We start from the raw sequence: 26,609 nt of genomic DNA, 5'->3' as shown, positions 1-26,609 counted from the left end.
GATTACCACCCTCTGTCTTCGCCCACTTAACCATCCTTTTATCCATTGTAGCAACTTACCCTTAATACCATTCTGCTCCAATTTGTACAATAGTCTTCCATGCGCAACAGTGTCAAAAGCTTTCCTGAAATCCAAATATGATATCAAAATTATTTTTTGCATCCAGTTCCTTTGTAACCACATCATAATATCCTATCAAATTTGTCAGACAAGACTTTCCCTTAACAAACCCATGCTGTGTCTGAATTATTGCTGCAGTCTTGTCTAGATGATCCTGCAATGCATCTTTAATCAGTGACTCCATTATTTTACCCGGAACAGAAGTTAAACTAACTGGTCTGTAATTACTCGTGTCACATTTTTACCATTGGCTGACTTAAAATTTTTAAGAAGTGCATGTCAGAAAACAAAGTCATAACTTCTGAAAGAAAAACAAATATTATATTTTTAATGAGGTCTTAAACATGAATAACACACAAAAAAAAAAAAAAAAATGAGCACATACAAATTACAGTTTGTTTGACAATTGAGAAGATTAATAATGCTATACTTTAATCTAGCAGTGGCCACCATTTATAGTTACTAACTTAAAATAAATCTGTGCTTCTTATTCTTAGATACATGTTTTTTTTATCATATCTTTAGAATAATAATCACAGTTGCAGTATTATCTATGGCTACATCATTTTCAACAGCTGTACACCAATCTACCATGAAAAAAAAAAAAAAAAATGCAGCCATTATCAACCCACTGCAGGATGGAAGCCTCCTCAACAATTCATGCTGAGAGAAATGGACCACAATCTACCTCGCTGGTCCAGTGCGGGTTGGCAGATCGACCGTATTCAGCAGTCAGGGGCTTGAACCCCGGTCTACTCAAGGAGCGTGTGCTACTGCACTCCCGCTAATCTACCATGATTGGTGTATAACTGTTGACGATTCATCATCAACAGTTATACACCTACCTTGCTGCTCATTTTGCAGCAAGGTAGAAAAGAAACATAGCTTGTTAATGCCATATAGCAATGATGAATGCTATCCTCCTTAACAGTAAATTAATTGTTCCTTTTGCCTTTAACATGTAGTAATTAGCTTTAAGAAATTCCTTAAAGATGGTTCAATAGTACTGAATATTAGCAGCAGCTGCTAATTCTGAATAGTGTGCTTATTCTTTTAATTAACGATAGCGATGCTTTGTTGATAAGAATGTTGAGAGCTTATGCAATGATCTTATGCCAAATTAGATTTCAAATAAGAAAACTTTTTATGTACATCTGCAAACGCTTTATTACAGAAAGCATAATTGTTGAAGTTCTTTATTCTCAACCTGTTTTTCATTTTTGACAAACTTTGTTTCAATTTGAAGCTTCCAATATATGAATGATTCAATTTTTATTTAATTTAAGAAATTAATTTTTCTTTTAAATTATATATTAACTACTTTTTTTATATATATATAAAACTCTTATATTGGTTAAATTCTTCTTAATTCCCTGCTTGTAAGTTTCATAAATAATTGTACTCAACATTTAGTTCACTTACTTTTTTCTGCATCAACATTATTCAAACAAAAACAAAACTCTCGCTATCTTTTTAAACATTCATTGTTGACTACTATTACTAAGATTACAAGCACTATCAATAGGCAGTGGTTAGAATATCAAACAGCTTCATTTAGACAAGCACATGTAGATATCAAATATGAAAATGTGTATAGTGCTGTAGTTATAAGAACTAAAATCATTTCTGCATCACAACACTTATAGGAAACAACATGAAAGGTAGATAAAAATAAAAACAGGTGCACCCTTCCAGTCCAAAATCCAACAACCTCAGGATCGCTGGTTTTTGATTTTTCCAGTTTTTCAGGCAATCTAACCAGTCACGAAATGTCAAAATTCAATTTCAGATAAAAAGGGGAAAACCAAGGCTTTTGGTGTGGGGGGGGGATAAAAAGAACCTCACAAAAGTCTTGCAGAATTCCTCAAGCCTTGAGTTAACCCTACTGCGTTTTGGTCAGAATTGAAGAAACATACACATTCCGACCTAACTCATTGCATATTTTCAGCATGGTCCTATATTTATCCAACAAATTGTCAGTTCATATACACTTAGTATCATTAGTTCCCATATGCCAATAATGCTCTCTTGACCCCCTTTAAAAGCTGGCATTCAATTTGGTTACATCATTAGCTGTTGACTTATGTCTAGGGGGGGGGGGGCATAAATAGTTTGCAGGTTGAATACCCCAACTATACAACAAGGATTTTGTCTCTACAACAGCAACCAATGGTTCCCCATGACGACAGACGTCTTCCTCGAGTGGATCAAGTCACTCGAAACCAAACCCTTACCCACATCATCCCCTTAATAAAGGTTAATCCACCATCAAACCAAACACCACTGGATAAAATAGCCATCTCCGAGGAACGCCTCATTGAAGTCATCAACAGTCTTCCCAACAAGCCCACCACTGGCTCTGATGGATTCCCTGTTTTTATGATCAAATTATGCAGCACATACATCATCGCCCTTCTGCTTGATGCATACAACTCCATCCTCGCAACAGGAGCTTGCCCTTCCATCTGTAACACATATTATATTTCTCCCATCCCAAAGAAGTCTAATCCAAAAAAGCCCAACGATTACAGACCAATTGCTGTAGGATGCACCTTTCTCAAAATCATGGAAAAAGCCATCCTTCCTGTTCTCACCCATCATATGTTTGGCCACAACCCTCCATAGTATTCTACCTGGACGATCCACTATCACCAACCTCATGGACACACTTTTCAGAGTAGAATATACATTAAGCAACAAAGAACATCTCTATATTGTGTTTCTCGAAATCAAGGCGGCTTTCGGCAATCTGTCCAACCATGCACTATGCACCACACTGGGCAATTACAGACTAGTTAGTTTAACTTCTGTTCTAGGTAAAATAATGGAGTCACTGATTAAAGATGCATTGCAGGATCATCTAGACAAGACTGCAGCAATAATTCAGACACAGCATGGGTTTGTTAAGGGAAAGTCTTGTCTGACAAATTTGATAGGATATTATGATGTGGTTACAAAGTAACTGGATGCAAAAAATAATTTTGATATCATATATTTGGATTTCAGGAAAGCTTTTGACACTGTTGCGCATGGAAGACTATTGTACAAATTGGAGCAGAATGGTATTAAGGGTAAGTTGCTACAATGGATAAAAGGATGGTTAAGTGGGCGAAGACAGAGGGTGGTAATCAATGGGTGCTGCTCTTCGTGGACTAATGTTATTAGTGGAGACCCACAGGGTTCGGTGTTGAGTCCTCTGTTGTTTTGTATATTTGTCAATGATATTGATGAAGGTATACCAGGCTTACTGTCAAAGTTTTCGGTGTTGAGTCCTCTGTTGTTTTGTATATTTGTCAATGATATTGATGAAGGTATACCAGGCTTACTGTCAAAGTTTGCAGATGATACAAAGGTTGACAGAGTTGTTAATGACAGTAATGGCATTGTGCTACTGCAACAGGATCTAGATAATTTGGGCAGATGGGCTAAGAAGTGGCAACTGAAGTTTAACCTTGACAAATGCAAATACTGCACATGGGTAGAAGTAACCCCAGAGAAACGTACCAACTGTGTGGTACTACACTTAAGGTGGTAGAAAATGAAAAAGACCTGGGAGTAATTGTGCAGTCAGATATGAAGTTTTCTGAGCAATGCAGACAGGCTGCCAGGGCAGGTCATGGGGTTTTGTCAATGATATATAGGAATTTTGCTAGCAGAGAAAAGGAGGTGATTGTCCCTCTGTATAAGGCAATGGTCAGGCCACGCCTTGAGAACCGCATACAGGTCTGGAGGCCTCATTCCAGGAAGGATGTAGATTTGCTTCAGTGTGCACAGAGAAGGGCAACAAGATTGGTGAGGGGAATGAAGGGATCCTCTTACCAAGAGAGGCTTAAGTTCTGCAAATTGCAGCAGCTGGATACTAGGCACCTGCGAGGTGATCTGATTGAGGTGTATAAGGCCTTGAATGAGTTGAGCATGCTGAACTCATGATGGGATTCTTCCACTTGTTCAGATTACGAACCTAAGGGGGCATAAATTCAAATTAAGAAAAGACAGATGTAGAATAGATGTGCGGAAATTTGCCTTTAGCCAGCGGGTGGTTAATTGCTGGAACAAACTTCCATCTGACGTTGTGGAAGTTGATAGGTTAAATAAATTTAAGGAGGAACTGGACAGGAATTTGGAGGGAATGGTGTGATTTTTTTTTTTTTTTTTTTTTTTTTGGCTGATGCTGCATAAGCTCCTACACTTGCTTTCTTGCATCACATGCCACCACTACTACTACTACTACCTCTAGTCATCTATTAGATCACCTTAAGAAGTTCTTACAGACCAGGACCCCCATGGATAAGAGATCATAATCATCATCATCAAATTATCTGCTCCAGAGGGCTCCCCCAAGGGGGGGGGGTGTCCTCTCTGCCGCATTGTTAGAGCCATTCCTTGCAAATCATGCTAACTTTACCACATATGCCGATGATATAAAGTTCTTTGTTGTTACAAAATGCTACCAGTCTCTCCAGTCTACCACAGTGATCTCCAACCGACAGTTACAACGACTTGAAAATTACCTTAACGCGATTGGGCTCTTCATTAACAACGATAAAACTGCTCAACTTACTATAACCAAAAAGAGAAATATAAACAACGTGAACATCATGATTGGCAACTCCCTAGTTATAAAAGTCACCCAGCATAAAGATTTGGGTCTCACCTGGGACAAAGACATTACGTCCTTGCCTCATTTTAATGCCACTCGGAAAAAAAAAACATATGCTGCTATATGGGCATTGAAACAGGAGATCTCCAACTTCCATAACCGACATCTTATCACTAACTATATTCTCCGCTGCATAACCCCAATTCCATTGTAGGCCTCAACATTATGGTCCTTGGCACCTCCATCTTACCAAACCAGGTTCCTATCCCTGGAATACTGGATTTTAAAATGGCTAAATAAGGTTGCCTGCCTACCACCTACAATCTCAAAATCTGCTCTCTAATCTAAATATGCTACTTTGGAAGTATCATGTAATCTCCAGGAACCTCGTGATCTTCGCCCAGCTTCTCTCCGGAAAATTAAGCTCGCCTGATATCTGGGGTATCATTGCTAGACCGTCAGATTGTAGTAGAACTCATACCAGCACACTGTCATTCAAATCCAAGCTGCGCAGCATGACCTCCCTGGATAACATGTTTCCATTTAATTCCATGGAAATATTTAACAGGTTATCCATTGACTGTCAGAAGCTCTGCAAGGACAAAACGTACAGATCTGCCTCTCTGGCAGATATGTACACCCTGATCAAACTGTAGGTGAAAAAACTTCCGGGATGCTATATTATCCACTTATTGTTATATTTATGTATCTATGATTATGTATTTATGTGGTATTTATGTAATCAGATGCTGTTTTAGGCCATGTATTGTATCAATGAGCAAATTTTAATTCCGTGTTTATTCCGTGTATGGCAATATTTATTTATTCATTATTATTATTAGATGATTTATAGAATGTCTTAATGTACCATTAGAAATTAACTCAAATTTTGAATAGCATTAAGCTTAATGAGCGGTACTCGCCTTAGATAAATCTGCTGCATTACATGAAGTTAGGGTGGAGGTATGATTTGAAGCTTAAAGTAGTTTAAAATTGAGATGTTTGTATAAACACGGAATTAAAATTTGCTCAAGGAAGTAGAAGTGCACAACTTCGTCCCTGGTTGTCATTGAAGAATTAAATTAAAACTTTAAAATTGATACGAGACCAGTGAAGCCAATAGTCATGAACGACTGACTTTCGTATGAACGTCTTTAGTTAGCAATACTAAAGAGAAAAGAAATCGCATGTTTTAAAGGACTTCTGTGTTCCTGTGGTGCACTTTGTAACATGTGGGAATCTTATGTGCATAAGACATGTGGGAATCTTATGTGCACCAACCTCTCCCCTGTCTGGAATCTTATGTGCATAAGATTCCAGACAGGGGAGAGGTTGGTGGGTAGTTTCATGTTTAAGATGTTAAGTTTGGTATTACGGCGGCACCATTCTATAATGAGCACCTCATATTCAAAAATTTTGTAGCTGGATTTTAATTTGATGATTGCGATGGCCGAATCGACTAGGGGGTCATGGTTATTAGAATGTATGTGTTGTGCGAGTTCGGTGCTGGTTTGACCTGTCCTAAAGCTCTTGTAATGGTAATAAGCCCGTGTGTTGGAAAGTTTTGTGGAACCGTATTTTGTGGTAGTGCTCCCGATATAGAATGGACAGTGCAGTGTCGAGTCAGTTTGGTGTGACATAAGCATTGGGAGATCAAAATTGAGAGTAGGAGTGTGCTATAGGCCTAATGATTCTGATGAGTATAATAAGAAACTGTACAGAGAAATAGAGTGGACCAGTAAATCAGAGAGTCTTATTATGGGGGATTTTAATTTCCCAGATATTGACTGGAATTTGGGGGCTGGTCACTCACACACTAGCAAGGCTTTTGTGGATTATTGGATGATTGTTTTCTACATCAGCATGTTCGGGAGGCAACTAGAGGGAGTAAGACTCTTGATTTGATTATCAGTAGTGATTCTTCATGCATTAAGAATCTGCAGATAAATGAACCACTAGGTGGCAGTGATCACAGTGTTCTGAAGTGGGATTTACTCAAAGAGGTAACTACCATTAGGGGTAAAGGGAAGGGGTATTGCTTTCGTAAAGGCGACTACGGTGGACTGAGACAGTATTTAAATTCTATACAGTGGGATCAACTGATGATGTTACCAACAGTAAATTCAAAATGGGAAGCATTCAAAGAACTTATCTTGGAAGCTACTAGGCTTTACATACCAACTAAGAAATATTGTTCAAGGTTTAGGCCTAAATGGATGTCAGATGAACTAATGAGGCATATGGCAGAGAAGAAAAATGCATGGGATACATACAAATTAACACGTGACACAGAAGCCTATGATAGATACAAGTTGATCTGTAACCAAGTTACAAAGGAGGTTAGGCAGGCGAAGGCAGATTACGAGAAATCCTTGGCAAAGGATGCGAAGAAAAACAGCAAAGAGTTCTTTACTTATGTAAACTCTAGAAGGAAGGGGATGAATCAGATTGGTCCACTTGATATCGATGGGTCAACTGTTGATGATCCTGCTCAGGTAGCTAACAAACTAAATGAATATTTTGCATCGACATTCACACATGAGGAGTTATTCAGCAAGGGGAATGCCAGAGGTGTATTCAACTCTGGCAGTAAGCTAGAGAATCTTGTAATAACTGGGAGTAAAGTGGAGGAGAAATTGTTGAAGATAAACACAAGAAAGGCACCTGGGGTGGATGGAATCTATCCAGTTATATTAAAGGAGGCAGCAATGGAAGTAAGCAAACCCTTAGCCATAATTATGAGAGCTTCCTTGGACTCAGGGGAGGTACCCATGGACTGGAGGATCAAAGGCTGACACAAGTAATTATAGACCTGTGAGTTTAACTTCTGTTCCCGGAAAATTAATGGAGGCACTGGTTAAAGAAGCACTGCAGGATCATCTAGACAAGACTTCAGTTATAGCTCAGACACAGCATGGTTTTGTTAAGGGGAAGTCTTGCCTGACCAATTTGATTGGATACTATGATGCAGTCACAAAAGAACTGGATGCAGGGAATAACTTTGATATTATATACTTGGATCTTAGAAAGGCTTTTGATACTGTTGCACATGGAAGACTGCTGCACAAATTGGAGCAGTGTGGCACTGGAGGCAAATTGCTGCTATGGATAAAGGGGTGGTTGAGGGGGAGAAGACAGAGAGTGGTAATCAATGGACACTGCTCATCGTGGACTAATGTTATTAGTGGAGTCCCTCAGGGTTCAGTATTGGGTCCTTTATTGTTTTCTGTATTTATAAATGATATTGATGATGGTATATCAAGCTTAATGTCCAAGTTTGCAGACGATACGAAGGTTGGCAGGGTTGTCAAGGACACTACTGACACGATGCTGCTGCAACAGGATCTGGAAAGGTTGAGCAGATGGGCTGAGAGGTGGCAAATGAAGTTTAACATTGACAAATGTAAAGTACTACGTATGGGAAACAGCAACCCCAGAGCAACGTATCAAATCTGTGGTACTACATTGACAGTGGTAGAGAATGAAAGGGACCTGGGGGTGATTGTGCAGGCAGATATGAAGTTCTCTGAGCAGTGCAGACGGGCTGCAAGAGTAGCTCATGGTGTATTGTCAATGATATATAGGAATTTTTCTAGCAGGGATAAGGAGATGATTATTCCCTTGTATAAGGCAATGGTCAGGCCACACCTAGAGTACTGTATACAGGCCTGGAGACCTCATTTCAAGAAGGATGTAGAGCTGCTGGAACGAGTACAGAGGAGGGCAACAAGATTAGTGAATGGAACAAAGGGGTGCTCTTACGAAGAAAGGCTTAAGTTTTGCGAATTACAGTGTCTGGAGACTAGGCACCAGCGAGGTGATCTGATAGAGGTGTACAAAGCCTTGAATGGTTTGAGCATGCTCAATGCTGATGGGATTCTTCCTCTTGCTCAGAATAATCACCTAAGAGGGCATAAATTCAAATTGAGGAAAGACAGATATAGGATAGATGTGCGGAAATTTGCCTTTAGCCAGCGGGTGGTTGATAGGTGGAACAGACTTCCATCCCTTGTCGTGGAAGTTGATAGCCTAAATAAGTTTAAGGCTCGGCTGGACAGGTATTTCGAACGAACAGAGGGGTGAAGTGGAAGTGGTTATTTTTTATTTATTTATTTTACTTTAATTTTTTTGGCTGATGCTGCATAAGCTTGCTTTCTTGCATCAAATGCCTCTACTAATGCTAATGCTAATGTTACAACCTTGTTGACACTTAATTAAATATACAACATCATTTATTGTGTATTTATGTGTCTCTTTGTATGTATTAAATAGGGTACCTAACTTATTGTGTGAATAGAATATAAGTGCAATGGCTGTGCCTGTGAACACTTAGCAGAACTGTCTTGCTAGACAGTTCCGCCAAGTGTTCTAATATTCTCCACTCCTTTCTGATCAATGAATAAGTCTTTTTCTGATCTCCTCTAGCTCAAAATATGTTCAACTCAATCTGCAAAATTCATTTGTTGCCTCTATTATTCTACCAACTCAACAAATCACTCCAAACCTTTTGACTTTCTTCTTTGAAACCTAACTTTTTCCATTTTAACTTCATTTACAGTGAAGTAATTTTCCTCCGTAATTTAAATGTTCACAACTCCAGCCGGCTTATGAAATTGTTGTTGTTGTTATTTGGTTTTTAGGAGCATTAGCAACTAGGGCCATATTACTCCAGGGATATGTGGTGGTCATTCCCTGACCTTTCCGCATCCTCCAATATTTGGTGGTCACGGGCTTGAACCCTGGTCTAATCAAGAAGCATGTGCTACGCACTGCTGCTCTTGCCCACCTGGCTACGGAGGCGCCCTTATGAAATTACTAATGACCTTATACAACTTGTAAATCTGCCAGACCTAACCACACACCTAACATTCTTGATTTTTTCCTCATGAAATCATACAATCCTTCAATGTGCAGTTAATATTATCATTATGTTTCAATTCAGTGTGCAGTTAATGTTATCATTATGACTGCAACTAAGCTAAATCCCTAAACCTTCATCTGGTATCTGATCAATCATTTTTTCAAAAAATGTGCTTAGGCTGTTTAGGAAAGAATATGGAATATCACAATTTAATTGTATCAAAACCTCCGGCTTCAATTTATCTGAAAAGGTTTAGCAGGAAACTTTCTTCTTATGGCAGTCAAGCTTTCTGGATTTTTCACAAAGCTATTAGCAGCAATTTGTGTCCACCCATACTTCCAATTCTGTTAAATCCTGGCTGTGCATCTTCATCTAAGAATACTGCTGACTTATCAGCATCTGGGGCTGGCTGTGATCCAGTAGCACAGATGGCCACAAATAAGGAGGTTGTGGGTTTGAGCCTATACAATGCCATGAAAAATGCACAACCCATTTTGAACTAGTGGAAGCTAGAAAATTATGGCTGTTCTTTATTCATCAAGTAAACAATCAAATTGAATATGGAAACTCTTCTGGCCTTGGTCAACTGAAGAATAAGCTGAAATTAATCAATTAATTTATTCACTTATCTACCTTACTTTTACCTCTAATTCTTGTATGAGACCAGTGCAATAATACAGAGTTATACTGATATTTAAAATATTTAAAATATTTTTTTACTTCATTTCATCAAATAATTTACTGAACGTCAACTCACCATATTCCCTATGAATAAGCAAAACCAGATTTCCATAGGTAAGATTGGAGAATATAAATGAACCCATGAATAAATAAAACCACAAATCAGAGGGATAACTGACTGATACCTGACCAAAAAAAATTCCTGAATATTTTATTTATTAATGTGAGGGTAAATATGACTAATATTAGTGTTGGTAGCCTTTTCTTAAGTAAAAACAATTCAATAATACTAAATAACAGAATCAGAAATCTCAACAGTTTTCCTTTCTAAAGTTTAATGAGATTTTACAAGAAAATAAATGCATTTCATGATATTGCACTTTTAACACTACTTCACTCTTGAGGTATTATAAATAAAAATATAAATTTCACTTACTATCTGGAAGTTTATGTACATTTGGACCCAGGCTATTAAAATAGGAGTGTTTCATGGCATCGACTGCACCAAGTCTTTGTTTCGGATCATACTACAATGAACACATTTAAAGTAAGAAATTTATTTATAACCACTTCATGTAATGATATATGTTGATAAGTAGCATCAAAATCATATTTTCCAGAAAAAAAAGTTCAGTAAAATATTATGCTTTTAAACTTATATATATAACAAGCCTTATATCCATTTTATGCAATAGGCTATTTGCTAACGATGGGGTGCAAAGCTTTTCAGCAAGGCCTAAAACTACTTATGATTATAACCTAACCTCCAGATGGCCTTTTCACTGTGGTAGTAATGTCTCATTTTGTGTGGGGAGAAGGAAGGTGAGAGAGATTAAATTCTGCAATTTAAAACGTAATATCTGAACCAGTCATAATGGTTGTTTATCCAAGAAAAACAGCATGCTGATAAATTCCCAGCCTGACTAAATTCCTTCTTTTTTTTTTTTTTTTTGACAAATGGGTGTCAAATTAAGAAGGAGCACATATTTTTACATTACAGTCCATTTATGTCAAATCCCTAGTATCCATTTTTATTTTTTATAGGTTGAAGAAAGGATGTCAGTGCAAAACTAAAGTAGAACATTTACGAAATACCTGTTTCTAGAGGGATAAAACACCAAAGGAAATTCATGCTGATATGTTGACAATGTTAGAACAGTGTCTATGTTATCAACCATCAAATGCCAGCTTTCAAAATTTTAAATGTTTTTTTTTTTTTTTTTTTTTGACACTGAGAATGCAGAGGAGGGAAGACCAGTTTCTGCGAAAGTGCCTGAAAATATTGATGCCGTTCACATTATGATACTATTTGACAGCCAAATATCTGATAAACAGATAGCTGAGACTCTAGGCATGTCCAGCAATGTTAGCATTAGCATTAGTAGAGGCATTTGATGCAAGAAAGCAAGCTCATGCAGCATCAGCCAAAAAAAAAAAAAAATAAATAAAGTAAAATAAATAAATAAAAAATAACCACTTCCACTTCACCCATCTGTTCGTTCGAAATACCTGTCCAGCTGAGCCTTAAACTTATTTAGGCTATCAACTTCCATGACAAGAGATGGAAGTATGTTCCACCTATCAACCACCCGCTGGCTAAAGGCAAATTTCCGCACATCTATCCTGCATCTGTCTTTCCTCAATTTGAATTTATGCCCTCTCAGGTGATTATTCTGAGCAAGAGGAAGAATCCCACCAGCATTGAGCATGCTCAAACCATTCAAGGCTTTGTACACCTCTATCAGATCACCTCGCTGGTGCCTAGTCTCCAGACACTGTAATTCGCAAAACTTAAGCCTTTCTTCATAAGAGCAACCCTTTGTTCCATTCACTAATCTTGTCGCCCTTCTCTGTACTCGTTCCAGCAGCTCTACATCCTTCTTGAAATGAGGCCTCCAGGCCTGTATACAGTACTCTAGGTGTGGCCTAACCATTGCCTTATACAAGGGAATAATCGCCTCCTTATCCCTGCTAGAAAAATTCCTATATATCATTGACAATACACCATGAGCTACTATTGCAGCCCGTCTGCACTGCTCAGAGAACTTCATATCTGCTTGCACAACCACCCCCATGTCCCTTTCATTCTCTACCACTGTCAGTGTAGTACCACGGAGTTGATACGTTGCTCTGGGGTTGCTGTTTCCCATATGTAGTACTTTACATTTGTCAATGTTAAACTTCATTTGCCACCTCTCAGCCCATCTGCTCAACCTATCCAGATCCTGTTGCAGCAGCATAGTGTCAGTAGTGTCCTTGACAACCCTGCCAACCTTCGTATCGTCTGCAAACTTGGACATTAAGCTTGATATACCATCATCAATATCATTTATAAATACAGAAAACAATAAAATACTGAAAACTAAAATAATGGACACTGCTCATCGTGGACTAATAACATCAGTCCACGATGAGCAGTGTCCATTAATTACCACTCTCTGTCTTCTCCCCCTCAACCACCCCTTTATCCATAGCAGCAATTTGCCTCCAATGCCACACTGCTCCAATTTGTGCAGCAGTCTTCCATGTGCAACAGTATCAAAAGCCTGTTGGATATGTTATTCATAATTTTCTGTTTATACTCCAGCACAGCAACCAAGTAAGTAGAGTTTACAATAAATTGTCAATACAAATATTTATCGTATTTAGTAGTCATGGGCTTGAACCCTGGTCCACTCAAGGAACGTGTGCTACACACTCTCGCTCCTGACCACTGGGCTATGTCATGACATTTTAACATGTGGAAGCTTTCTGCCAAATTGGTCCTGTAATGTCTGAATGCTGATCAAAAGCACCAGTGCATCCTGTCTTCAACAATGTCATCACATCTATCATTCTTTGCCATTTTGAGCAAGGTGTCAATGATTTTTTTTTTATATGAATTGTGACCATGGATGAAATATGGTTATTTCATTATGATCTAGATACAAAAGGCCAGTCAAAGGAGTGGAGGCACAGTGGCTCCCTCCCAATCCAAAGTTCCATACACAGAAGTTTGCTGGGAAGTTCATGGCCTCTGTCTTTTGGGACAAGGATGGGATTTTGTTTATTGACTACCTGGAAAAGTGTAAAATTATAACTTCTGAGCAGTATTCATCCCTTTTGGACAAACTTAATGAGGAACTGAAGGCCAACTGCATGGAAAGCTCACCCATGGAATGCTGTTTTTTCATCTTCATCATTCCCCATATTCATCAGATCTTGCACCCTCAGACTACTACCTCTTTCCAAATCTCAAAATACATTTAAAGGATATCAAATTTGCATCAAATAATGATACCACACAAGCAACAGAAGTCTGATTTAGGAAGCAGTCTTTCAATTTCTATTTGAGGTTTATAATAAATTGTATTATCTTGTTTCTGTCTATTACAAGCAAAAAACTTATTAGCCCTCCCTCATATATCATACAAATAGCATAAACACTAAAACTTTGAGAAGTTGAGCAAAGCTTATATTGATAAACTAAACATCAAAATAAACTGAATGTTTGCAGCTGGTTTTTACATTATTGGCAACAAATAGCACCATGAGCCTCAAAGCTACCATCACTAGCTCGTGATGAACTAAAAACTGGCTGCAAGCATTCAGTTTATTTTGATATGATTGTGAATGGGAATATGGACCAGGTTCCAGTAGAGAGTTTCATAAGCCGGAATTAGCATTAGCTTTAGTTGAGGTATATGATGCAAGAAAGCAAGCTTATATAGCATCAGCCAAAAAAAAAAAAAAAAAAAACCCTTCCCATTTCACCCATCCATTCACTGCAAATGTTTGTATAGTTCATCCTTAAATTTATTTAAGCTATCAACTTCCACAGCAACAGATGGAAGTCTGTTCCAGCAATCAACTACCTGCTGGCTAAAGGCAAACTTCTGTACATCTATTCTACAACTCATCATCATCATCATCATCATCCATTTTCAATCCACTGCAGGATGAAGGCCTCTCCAGCAACTTTCCAGTTCCTTCTGTTTTGAGCACTGGCCATCCATTTACTACCCACAAACTCATGAATTTCATCTATCCATCTCCGCCTTTGTCTTCCAGGTTTTCTTTTAGCTCCTCTTGGATACCATTCTGTTATTTTCTTAGTCCATCTGTCATCATGTCTTCGAGCTATGTGTCCTGCCCAAGACCATTTTAGTTCTTTAGTTTTGATAAGAATGTCCTTTACTTGAGTTTGCTGCTTAATCCATGTGTTTCTCTTCTTATCTAACAGTCTGATTCCCATTATGATTCATTCCATTCTTCGCTGTGTAGTTCTCAGCTTTTCTTCCATTCTTTTGGTGAGTGCCCAAGTTTCACTTCCATAAGTCATGGTGGGGAGTATATATTGGTTCATTATTTTATGTTTCAGACAAACTGGGATATTGCTCTTCAGTATGTGACTATATTTCCTGAATGCTATCCATCCAAAATTTATTCTTCTCATGACTTCCAGCCATTTATCATTATTACAGCTAATAACTTGTCCCAGATAAGTATATGACTCCACCTTTTCAATTACTGCTCCTTCAATCATTATTTCCCTTTCTGTGGCATACTTGTTCATCATTACTTTTGTTTTAGCCATATTCATCTTTAGTCCAAAATCCTTACTAGCTGTGCATGACTGATTAAGATTTTCCTCTAATTCTTTGGGATCGTGTCTTATGACCACAATGTCATCTGCAAATCATAAATGGTTTAGGTACTCTCCGTTCACATTGACCCCTGTCTAATCTTCTGAAAGCTTCCTCAAGGGCAGCAGTAAACAGCTTCGGAGATATTGTGTCTCCTTGTCGAACTCCTTTCTCAATTTTAAATTTCCTACTGTCTTTGTCTAGTCTAATGAAGGAGGTAGCACTCTCATATATTTTCTTCAAAATCATAATATATGGGTATCAATGCCTTGTCTTTCCAGTGCCCAAAACATTGCCTTATGCTGTATGGAGTCAAATGCCTTTTCATAATCCACAAATGCCAGGCATAATGGTGTTTTATATTCATTTGCTTTCTCCATTAGCTGTGATATTACGTGAAGGTGATCCATAGTTGAGAATCCTTTCCTAAAGCCAGCTTGCTCTTTCGGTTGATTCTCATCAAGTATTCTTTCTAATCTGTTAGTAATGACCCTTGTGAACAACTTGTAGATGTGGGATAACAAGCTAATTGGTCTATAATTTCCAATTTCTGATTTATCTCCTTTCTTATGCAGCAAAACTATGATTGCATTATTCCACTACTTAGGCGTCACACCTTTTCTAATGCACTTTGTGAAGAGCCTTGCCAGTTTTTGTGTTATGTCTCTTCCTCCCAATTTTAACAACTCTACAGTAATTTCATCTTCCCCGGAGCTTTCTGATTCTTCATTTTCTTCAATGCATGTTCTATCTCATCAGGAAGAATATCGGGTATGTCGTACGTGTTGCTACTTTGCAATCCATCTTCCCCACTGCTGGCTTCATTCTCCTGTTCCTTGTATAATTCTCTATAGTAGTCTTCTGCTATTTGAATTATGCCTTCTCTGCTGTTTATAAGTACACCATCGCTATTCTTCAGTTTCAGTATCATTTGTCTTTCTGTATTACTGCTCATGGCTGCTGATTTAAATCCTTTGTTTTTCCCTTAATGCTTGTTCTACTTTTCTTGTGTTAAATCTTCTTATGTCCTCTCTGAGTCTCTTTCTAATGGCTTTGCATAACTCAGTATACTCAATTTTCTCCCTGTCAGTGTTTTTCTTGCTTTTCATTTGTCGTCTTCGGTTCATCATGACAAGTGTTTCTTGACTAATTTTTTCTTCTTTGGATTTCTTTTTCCCTATAGTTTTCTTGGGCTTTATCACTTTCAAAAAGTTGTAATATTCCTCGTCGATATCTTGGTCCTGAGCAGTCGGCAGAAGCTCAAACTTGTTCTTAAGTTCCAGTACATACTGCTTTTTCTCCTCTTCTGTTATCTCAAAGACCTTTGAATTATTTACTCGAGTCAGTTTTTTCCTTTCCTTTATCAAGTGTACATCTTGCCATTCTGTGATCACTTCCAATATTTCCCTTATTCAGGACGGTAACATCATTCACAATATATCTTCTGTTAGTGAGGATGAAGTCGATTTCAATAGTTGTTAATCCATTTGGACTCTTCCATGTCCACTTTCTGTTCACCCTTTTCTTGAAAAAAGTGTTCATTACTGACAGTCCTTGAGATTCTGCAAATTCCACAAGTCTTTCACCTCTTTCATTTCTTTCACGAATTCCAAAATTTCCTATAGTTCCCCTTTCTGCGCTGTTTTGTCTTTTTCCAACCTTAGCATTGAAGTCTCCCATAATAATAGTATAGTGGGTTTTCTGCTCATCTAGAAGACTCTCAATTTCGGTGTACATTTCTTCAACCTCTTCATCATCATGGCTCGATGTTGGTGCATAAATCATTATAATCTTTAGCTTGTACCTCTTAGAAATCTTGAGGATTAGTCTTGACACCCTTGGTGATGTACTTTTGAATTCCAAAATGTTGTTTTTAAAATCTTTATGGACCAGAAACCCAACTCCACCTTCACTCCTTTCACTGCTTCCATTGGTGTACAGCAGATTTCCACTTGATAAACTTTGAAGTGTTTCATTTCTTCTTCATGTTTCAGCCAAACCAATGATATTCCAATTCACATTTTCTAATTCCTTTTCCAGCTCTAATATCCTGTCTTCACCGATGAGTGATCTTACGTTATAACACGCCAAGTTCAGTTTCCGTGTATGGAGCCTGGTCGTACCCAGAGATTCTTAGCACCCTCTGCTTCCACTCTGATCCTCTCGCTGCCGTAAGAGGGAGAGTGAAAGCTGCTGGGGACTGAGGGCCATTTGTTTCGTCGTGCTGTCATATGCTTCTACAACTACCTTTCCTCAATTTGAATCTATTCCCCCTCAGGTTCTTAATCTGAGCAAGCTGAAGTATCCCATCAGCATTGAGCCTGTTTAAACCATTCAAGGCCTTATACACCTCAATCAGATCACCTCGCAGGTGCTTAAGTCTCCAGATGCTGCAACTTGCGGACCTTAAGCCTCTCTTGGTAAGCCCCTTTGTTCCTCTCACCAAGCCTGTTGCCCTTCTCTGTACTCGTTCTAGTAATTCTACAACCTTCCTAAAATGAGGCCTCCAGACCTGTATGCAGTACTCAAGGTGTGGCCTGACCATTCCTTATACAAGGGGATAATCACCTCCTTGTCTCTGCTAGAAAAATTCCTATATATCATTGACAAAACTCCACGACTTGCACTGGCAGCCTGTCTGCACTGTTTAGAGTGCAAACAGTTGGTACATTTCTCTTGGATTGCTACCCATATGCAGTACTTTGCATTTGTCAATGTTAAACTTTAGATGCCACTTCTCAGCCCATCTGCCCAACTTTTCTAGATCCTGTTGCAGTAGTATACTGTCTTTACTGTCATTAACAACCCTGTCAACCTTTGTATCATCTGCAAACTTGGATATTAAGCCTAATATACTTTCATCGATATCACTGATAAATACACAAAACAACAATGCGCCCAGCACCGAACCCCAGGGGGCTCCACTAATAACATTAGTCCACGGAGAGCAGTGTCCATTTATTACCGCTCTCTGCTGTTTCCCATTCAACCATCCCTTTATCCATTGCAGCAACTTACCCTTAATGCCATACTGCTCCAATCTGTAAAGCAGTTTTCCATATGCAACAGTATCAAAAGCTTTCCTGAAATCCAAGTATATGATATCAAAATTATGTTTTGCATCCAGTTCCTTTGTTACCACATCGTAGTATCCAATCAAATTAGTCAGACGAGACTTCCCCTACACAAACCCATGCTGTGTCTGACTGCTGTCTTGTATAGGTGATCCTACATCACTTCTTTAACCAGTGACTCCATTATTTTCCCCGGAACAGAAGTTAAACTAACAGGTCTATAATTATTTTTATATCACCCTTTGAACCTCCCTTTGTGAATTGGGGATACATTTGCAAATCTGCAGCCCATGGGGACCTCCCCTGGATCTAAGGATGCTCTCATAATTATGACTAAGGGTTTGTTAGCTTCCCTTGCTGCCTCCTTCAATATAACTGGATAGAATCCATCCATCCATCCTTGCAGAACTTAAGAGAGGCTTAAATTCTGCAAATTGCAGCGGCTGGAGACTAGGCACCTGCGAGGTGATCTGATTGAGGTGTATAAGGCCTTGAATGGGTTGAGCACGCTGAATTCTGATGGGATTCTTCCACTTGTTCAGATTACGAAACCTAAGGGAGCATAAATTCAAATTGAGGAAAGACAGATGTAGAATAGATGTGTGGAAATTTGCCTTTAGCTAGCGGGTGGTTAAATGCTGGAACAAACTTCCATCTGTTGTTGTGGAAGTTGATAGAGTAAATAAATTTAAGGAGGAACCGGAAAAACATTTAGAGGGAATTGTTTTGTAAATTTTTTTTTTTTCCCAGGCTGATGCTGCATATACTTGCTTTCTTGCACCACATGCCACTACTACTACTACTACTACCCCCCCAGGTGCCTTTTTTATGTTTAAGTTCAACAATTTCCCCTCCACTTTTCTCTCCATTATTACAAAATCATTTAGCTCCCTGTTAGAGTTTTGTAAACTTCTGTCCTCCTCTTCCTTACAGAATTCCTCATGTGTGAATGTAGATGCAAAATACTCATTCAGTTTGTCAGCTATCTGAGCAGGATCATCGACAGTTGAACCAATCTGATTCATCCCCTTCCTTCTAGTGTTTACATAAGTAAAGAAGTCTTTGTTGTTTTTCTTTGCGTCCTTTGTCAAAGATTTCTCGTAATCAGCCTTCACTTGCCTAATCTCCTTTGTGACTTGATTACATACTAGCTTATATCCATTTAGGTCTAAATCTTGAACAGTATTTCTTAGTTGGTATGAAAAGCCAAGTAGCTTCCAAGATTAATTCCTTGAAGGCTTCCCATTTAGAATTTGCTGTTTTAAACATCATCAGTTGATCCCACTGTATAGAATTTAAACTGTCTGAGACCATTGTAATCACCTTTACGAAAATAAAAACCCTTCTCTTTAACCTTGATGGTAGTTACATTAAGTAAATCCCGCATCATAGGTTACTTAGTTACATTAAGTAAATCCCACATCATAGGTGACAGTGTTCATCAGTACACTGTGATCACTGTCACCTAGTGGTTCCTTTATCTGCAAAATCTGAATGCATGAACAATCACTGCTGATAATCAGATCATTCGCCCTCTGGTTGCCCCTCGAACATGTTGCTGTAGAAAACAATCCTCCAATAAATCCACAACAGTCTTGCTAGCATGCGAGTGACTAACCCACAAGTTCCAGTCAATATCTGGAAAGTTAAAATCCCCATTACAAGACATTCTGATTTACTGGCCCACTATCTCTCTGCACAATTGTTCATTGTACTCATCAGAGTCATTATGCCTATAACACACTCCTACTCTCATTTTCCCTTTTCCAGTGTAAACCACATGTTCAAATCCAAAGATGCCACAAAATACAATAAAGTTCTTTCAAAGGACTTTATTGTATATTGCAGGAACTTTATTGCAGGATATCCTACCCAGCATCCTGCTAGTGGACAACTGATTAGAAACTTCATGTATAAATAAGCTGTTGACAAAACACCTCTTGCCAGAAGGTGCAGTTGGAATTGAGACTTTGGCAAGCAGGAGGTTGGCAACAGATAAGAAATCCTGGTTAATTTTAATTTAATCTATTTTGTTTTATTTACCTTTGTGTTTATATTACTCAAATGTTTGTAGAAGAATAAGAGAAATTTACCTCAATGTTATATGTAAAACACTTCCATATGCTACTCTCCAGAAATTAAAACAAATATAACATTAATGCAAATTGATTGCAATAAAAAATAATCAATTGAAAACAATTAAAAATCAATTAAACACAATTAAAAAACAATTAAAAAATTAAAATATTAAAATAAGTTTACTGCAAATTTTGAAAAACGATTTTCCTTCCTCTAATTTCCTTTTCCTTTTTCAAAATTTGTGTTAAACTTCTTTTAATTTAATTAATTTTTTAATTGTTTTTTGTGTTTAATTGATTTATTAATTGTTTTTTAATTATTTTCAATTTATTATTTTTTACTGTAATCATTTTGCATTAATATTATATTTGTTTTAATTTCTGGACAGCAGAATACGGGAAGTGTTCCATGTATAACATTGAGGTAAATTTCTCTTATTCTGCTACAGGTAAAAATAATAATATAATATGTATTAAACATAAAATATAATTTGTAATTATCAACTAGAAGTTTTGTACATGTTATATTAATATTAAAATCATAATAATTTGGTTTATTCTTTTTTTCTTTTTGGCCGTAAAAACAGCCTATGCAGGGCCTGAGGTTGGGTTCTGGCAAGGTTCCTGAAACATCACCTTAATGTAAAAGGATTTAGTTGGTATCTAAATAAATTATCTTAATATTCACATAGTATAAGAGTGATCATTATAGAAAAACTAGTTTTCATGGAAAGCTACCACATAATGTCCTGCTCCAACTATATAAGCTTAAGGAGTTTTCAAGGAATCTGACTCTGAAGATTCACTAGTATCTCACCTCTGGCTTCTTTGTTCTGACTCTGAATAAAGTTTCTCCAGGCACTACTATATGGTTATGATAAATTATCTTCTTGCAACTATATTCTATATATCAACCAATAAAGTCAATGAAGCTTGTTTTTTATGCAACTTAGAATCTTGACTGTAACTGAGTTTGAGATTGATGCTGAGGATCTTTAGTATAAGCAACCTTGTAACCAAAATAAATGTAAATCCCTTGGCCTTAGTCTGCCACAAAGGGAAATTGTATATGTGTATTTTTTCTGTATACAATAAAATAAAGATTCCTAAATTGGAAAATTGAATTGAAAAACTGGAAAATATATAAACTCTGGAAAATTGTTGTCCTTTTAATAAGTTTAGTTTGGGGCAAAAAATAATAAAAATCATGTGACACAAAATCAGGTGAATAAGGAGGATACTGCAAAACAGTTATTGTGGCTGTGGATGCTACCGGTCCCCAGTGATTCATTTGTTATTGGTCTGCGAGATTTGTATTTTACAAAAGTACTGGTCCGCAATGGATTGGAAATAAAATAAACTGGTCCTTCACCACAGGTAGTTTGAGAAACACTGACTTAAATGATTTCTAAGTACTGGTACATAGTCTTGTTATCAGTATGATCTCCTAGGATAAATTCATAATAAACTACAGTATTCCTTTACAGTTAAAAAACCAATACCATCAAAACTTTAGTTTTATAACTGTCAATTCAAATTTTGTTTCTTCCTAGAACACATGCATGGAAGACTTTTTATTATTATTATTAAATAGTGGCATATGACGCGAGAAAGCAAGCTTTTATGTATCAGCAATCAAAAAACTCCCACATCACCTCTCCATCCCCTCTAATAATTTATCTAGTTCTTCCCTTGAATTTACTCAAATTACCCACTTTCACATCAACAGATGGAAGCTTGTTCCAACAATGAACCACTCCTGGCCAAAGGAAAACCTATCTACATCTATCCTGCAACCATTCTTCTTTTATTTTAATTTATGCCCCTTCATGTGAGTAGTCCAAAAAAGAGGAAGTATGCTATCAGCACTGAGCTTGTTCGATCCATTCAAAGCCTTAAATACCTCACTCAGATTACTTCAGAGGTGCCTAGTCTCCAGTAACTGCAGGTTGCAGAACTGAAGCATTTCTTGGCAAGACCACTCTTTTATTCTCTTTATCTTGGTAAGACCACCCTTTTATTCTATTTATCAATCTTGTTTCCCTTCCCTGCACCTGTCCCAGCAGTTCTGAATCCTTCCTAAAATGAGACCTCCAGACCTGTATGCAGTACTCAAGTTGAGGCCTAACCATTACCTTATACAATGGGATAATCACCTCCTTATCACTGCTAGCAAAGTTTCTGTATATCATAGGCAAAGCCAAATGAGCTGTCATGGTCGCCTGTTTGCACTGCACAGAGAGCTTCATCTCTGACTGCACAATTATTTCATAATATGAGATAGAGCCACAATGAGATAAAAAAAAACAATAAGGTATGTATTGATTGAGATTGCCACAATAAGATTGAACCACAAATATGAGATTGAATCACATCCCAATCACAATCACAAATTTTTAACAATTCTTTTGAAAGTTCAACTCTTGTTTCTATCTAATTTGCTGTTAAAAATCTGGATCTACTAGAGAAGCTGCCAATCTTTTGATGTTTTTAAACATCAAAAGATTGGCAGCTTTTCTGCATCCAAGTTTTATGTATTTAAAATGTCAAATATGATTTTTTGATAATTACTATTACCTTCAGAGGCTGTAAATTCAACTCTTAATTGGTGATCAGTCCAAATAATTCTTTTAACATGGCAGACAATTCATCTTTTGTAGTTCTACAAGACCTCCAGTACTTTAAATCATATCAGTAATTATCGTCTTTAGAGTGCTAATAACATTACACCCCTCTCTCTAAAGTGCTTATTATATTACATTCCTCTCTGAGTGCTTATTATATTACATTCCTCTCTGAGTGCTTATAACATTACATTACATCCATCTTTTGGCTTCTAGCAAATATCCTACCACTGGATAAAATCTATTACTGTATGCTTCAAAATTTTATAGTTTTTGTTGAAAAAGAGACATAAATAAAACACAACAATACAAAATTACTCCATCCACAACAGATAAAAAATCTTTGTGCATGTGCAACCAAAAATTCTACACAGTAAAAAATACTACACATTCCAGATTAAAAAAATAAGATATACAGTTTTTCTTATTTGATGTTCAAATATCTTAGAAAATTTGATCCTGTGTGTTTTGATCAAACAAAAAACACACAGGATATAGCATACAAAACTGATAAAATCTGGATATCTGTTTCACTCAAACCCGACATGAAATTTAAAACACAAATACTGTTTCCAATTAGGCATCAGACAATTCTAGAAAGCAAAGTTTTACTGCAACATACCTAAACTTTTATAATATAACTTTATATTAATTGATACTGTCATCTAAATTCTGTATGGTCTTTAAAAGATCCATGTTCCTCCTTAGAAAATGTCAATTAAAAATATATATATATAATGAATATGCTACGTATAGACTAACTTCCAAGATAACATAACTATTAAGTAGAACCCATTAATACAAAACAAAAATCTTCCTCAAAAATTCTAAATGCTTAGACTGTTTATGTTATTGTGAAGTATATAACTGTTATAACTGAGTTATTGCTACTACTTCTTGAATTATTAGCAGTCTATTACCTTTTAACCTTAAATTTACAATAATCTTATTGCTATGGAATGATAGCATATTCAATAAAGTATGAATACTACACACTTTTAAAAATTTCATAAGGAGATCAAGGCCCTCTGTATCAAGTCGTGGTACCCTGCTAAGAAGTGGTTGAGGTTCATAAGCAGGAAAATTAAATGCCAGGTAATCATCATTACTTGATATTGCTGGCCAAGTAGTTTCTGTTGGTGTCCCTAAAGTCCGAAAGATCAAATGAAGTTCATCTTCAACAGTGGATCCAGGAAACAAAGGGCGTCCACTAGCCATTTCAAAAAATATACATCCTACTCCCCTACACAGCAAAAAAAAAATAAATAAATAAAATAAAACTTATATCCACTTTTATTAAAAGTATTTTCAATGAAGACATGTCAAACTAAAAATTAAATTTTGGCATTTTAAATTACTAGCAAAAATGATTTCAAATTCCAATTCCCAATTCAAATAACTAATACTTTTTCAATTTGGCATTTCATCGGATCTTCATGAAGAAGGCACAGAAAACAAATGCTGTTAATGAGTAGGGTTAATTGCTCCATAGCATCCTATCCTAGAAATCGTACTGAAACAGGTTACAGAGATTTGCAAATTGGACTGAAACAGATTGTGTCAGACAAATGAAGTAGTAACAGAAATATCTCAAAGTACATTCATTTTCTTTAACCAGGTAGTCTACAGATGTTGTCTCTAAAAAGGTAATCAAAAATCAGACCTAGGAGACTGAGCAAATACCACTCATGACTGGAAGAGGATCATTAGCTAAGTATGACAGGTTCAGGCATCTCACATATATTACAGAAGTGTATGACTATATTTCTGGTTGGATAATCCATATCCATTTGGTATCATTCAAGACTCAATTACAGATTTGTAATGTCTCTCATTGAGGCTCATATCCTGGGAATGGGAAAAATAATGATAAGGTCACCAGTATAAAGTTAAAGCTCCACAGTGATGAGAATATTTTTGGTAACTTGATTTACTTATTCTTATCAAAAATAAAGTGGCACTGAGAACAGAGCCTTGTGAGACTTCTTGTATATAGTTTTGAGAGAGAAGCTGCTGATATTGAACTTGGAAGTACTTTGAATTAAAGTAAATTTTGGATAAAGTATGGTAAATAACTGCTACGGTCTAGTGCATATAGATTATTATTGATAATGGTATATTGTCTAAATCTGCAAATGATACAAAGAGCTAGCAGGATGGTTAACGGCAGGAATAGCAATGCAGCAAAATCTAGAAAAATTAGACAGATGGGCTGAGAAGGGGCAGTTGAGGTTAACATTGATAGTTGCGAGGTCCTAGATATCAGCAGCAATAATCCCAGAATAACATACTAATTGGGTGGTGGAGAATAAAACAGACCTAAGAGTAATTATACAGCCCAACATGAAGTTTGTTAAACAGTCCAGACAGGCTGCTAAGATGCTCCTAGGGTTCTGTCGATGATATACAAGAATTCTGCCAGCAGGGACAAGGAGCTGATTATCCCATTGTATAAGAGAATGGTAAGGCTACATCTCGAGGGCTGCATGAGCTTCATTTTAAGAAGGGTGTAATTCTGTTTGAATGGGTACAGAGAAGAGCAACAAGATTAGTTAAGGACACAAAACAATACTTTTATCATAAAGGATTTCAGTTCTGCAATTTGCAGGACTTGGAAACCAAGTACCTGTGAGAAGAGCTGATTACAGTGTTTAAGGTTTTAAATGGATTGAATAAACCAAATGCTGATGACATCTTTACTCTTTCCCAGACAACACACGTAAGTGGGACAACCTAAAATTGAAAAGGAATGGTTGCACGATAGCTGTGCAAAAATTTGCTTTCAGCCAGAAGAGAGTGATTGATTGTTGCAACAGATCAATCACTCTCTCCAACCAGTTAGAACAATAAGTGTTGTGGAATTTGGTAGTTTGAATAATTTTACAGAGGTGGGAATGGTTGCACGATAGCTGTGCAAAAATTTGCTTTCAGCCAGAAGAGAGTGATTGATTGTTGCAACAGATCAATCACTCTCTCCAACCAGTTAGAACAATAAGTGTTGTGGAATTTGGTAGTTTGAATAATTTTACAGAGGTGGGCTTTTTTTTTTTTTTTTTTTGTTGTTGCTGTATACGCTTGTTTCCTTGTTGCATAAATTTTCTCTATACAGAGAGAGAGAGAGAGAGAGAGAGAGAGAGAGAGAGAGAGAGAGAGAGAGAGAGAGAGAGAGAGAGAGAGAGAGAGGTCATAATCAGTATGATGAGTCAGTACATTGAGAACTTGATGGCTCTAATGGTAAAGATGTCTCAATATCCATGTTTGCACCTTTTTTCCTGGGGGGGGGATTGGCTAAATTTACCACCTAGGTTTTTGGCCCTGCCTTGGATCTGAAGCCATACAAACAAACTTTCAAACTCAGTAGTTATCCTACAGTGCTCAAGTACACTCGCACAATATTCTCTAGACCGCAAAGAAAATTTCTACTGTGAAGATCAATAAAAAATACCTAGCCAACTTACCTGCCACATCATCTGGATAACCTATGATTTCATTGTGCAAAAGTTCTACCAATTTAGAATTTTTATCTTCATATATTACTTTTTGTCCCCATTACTAGTTTTCTTGGCTAGTGATTTCTTATTCTCAGATTTTTCCTGTGTAATTATGCCAATGATAATTTTCTTTCAAATTTACTTACAATTATATATATATACACACCGATGAGCCAAAACATTATGACCAGCAAGTCATTATGCAAATTGAAGCAACTGCAGGTGAACTACGGCGTGCGCGCGAGTCGGGACACGGTACAAAAAACGCCTAATACTGAGCTCCGTTAATCAGTGTTATTACTCTTGTTCTTCAAATGGGAAAGGCAGCGGACTTAAGCAACTTTGACAAGGGCCAAATTGTAATGGCCAGATGACTGGGTCAGAGCATATCCGAAACAGCACGGCTGGTGGTATGATCACAGTCAGCCATGGTTAGTACCTACTGAAAGTGGTCT

General features: G+C 37.2%; 1 protein-coding gene across 3 annotated transcripts in view; it reads right to left on the bottom strand.

Annotated features, from left to right (window-relative positions):
- The window catches only part of LOC150086776 (cyclin-dependent kinase 17-like), a 279,296-nt gene that overhangs the window by 12,765 nt on the left and 239,922 nt on the right, over positions 1-26,609 (bottom strand). For all 3 annotated transcript variants that reach the window (XM_090372743.1, XM_090372745.1, XM_090372744.1), the window contains exons 11-12: positions 23,660-23,906; positions 10,699-10,789 (exon numbers count right to left, since the gene is read on the bottom strand). In XM_090372743.1, coding sequence (XP_090228869.1) covers positions 10,699-10,789; positions 23,660-23,906 — 338 coding nt within the window. The remainder of the gene's footprint in view (positions 1-10,698; positions 10,790-23,659; positions 23,907-26,609) is intronic.

The sequence above is a fragment of the Mastigoproctus giganteus genome, chromosome 4 (assembly GCF_048544385.1).
Source record: "Mastigoproctus giganteus isolate SK-2022 chromosome 4, ASM4854438v1, whole genome shotgun sequence".
NCBI classification, from domain to species: Eukaryota; Metazoa; Arthropoda; class Arachnida; order Uropygi; family Thelyphonidae; genus Mastigoproctus; species Mastigoproctus giganteus.
This window is presented reverse-complemented; position numbering and strand designations above follow the sequence as displayed.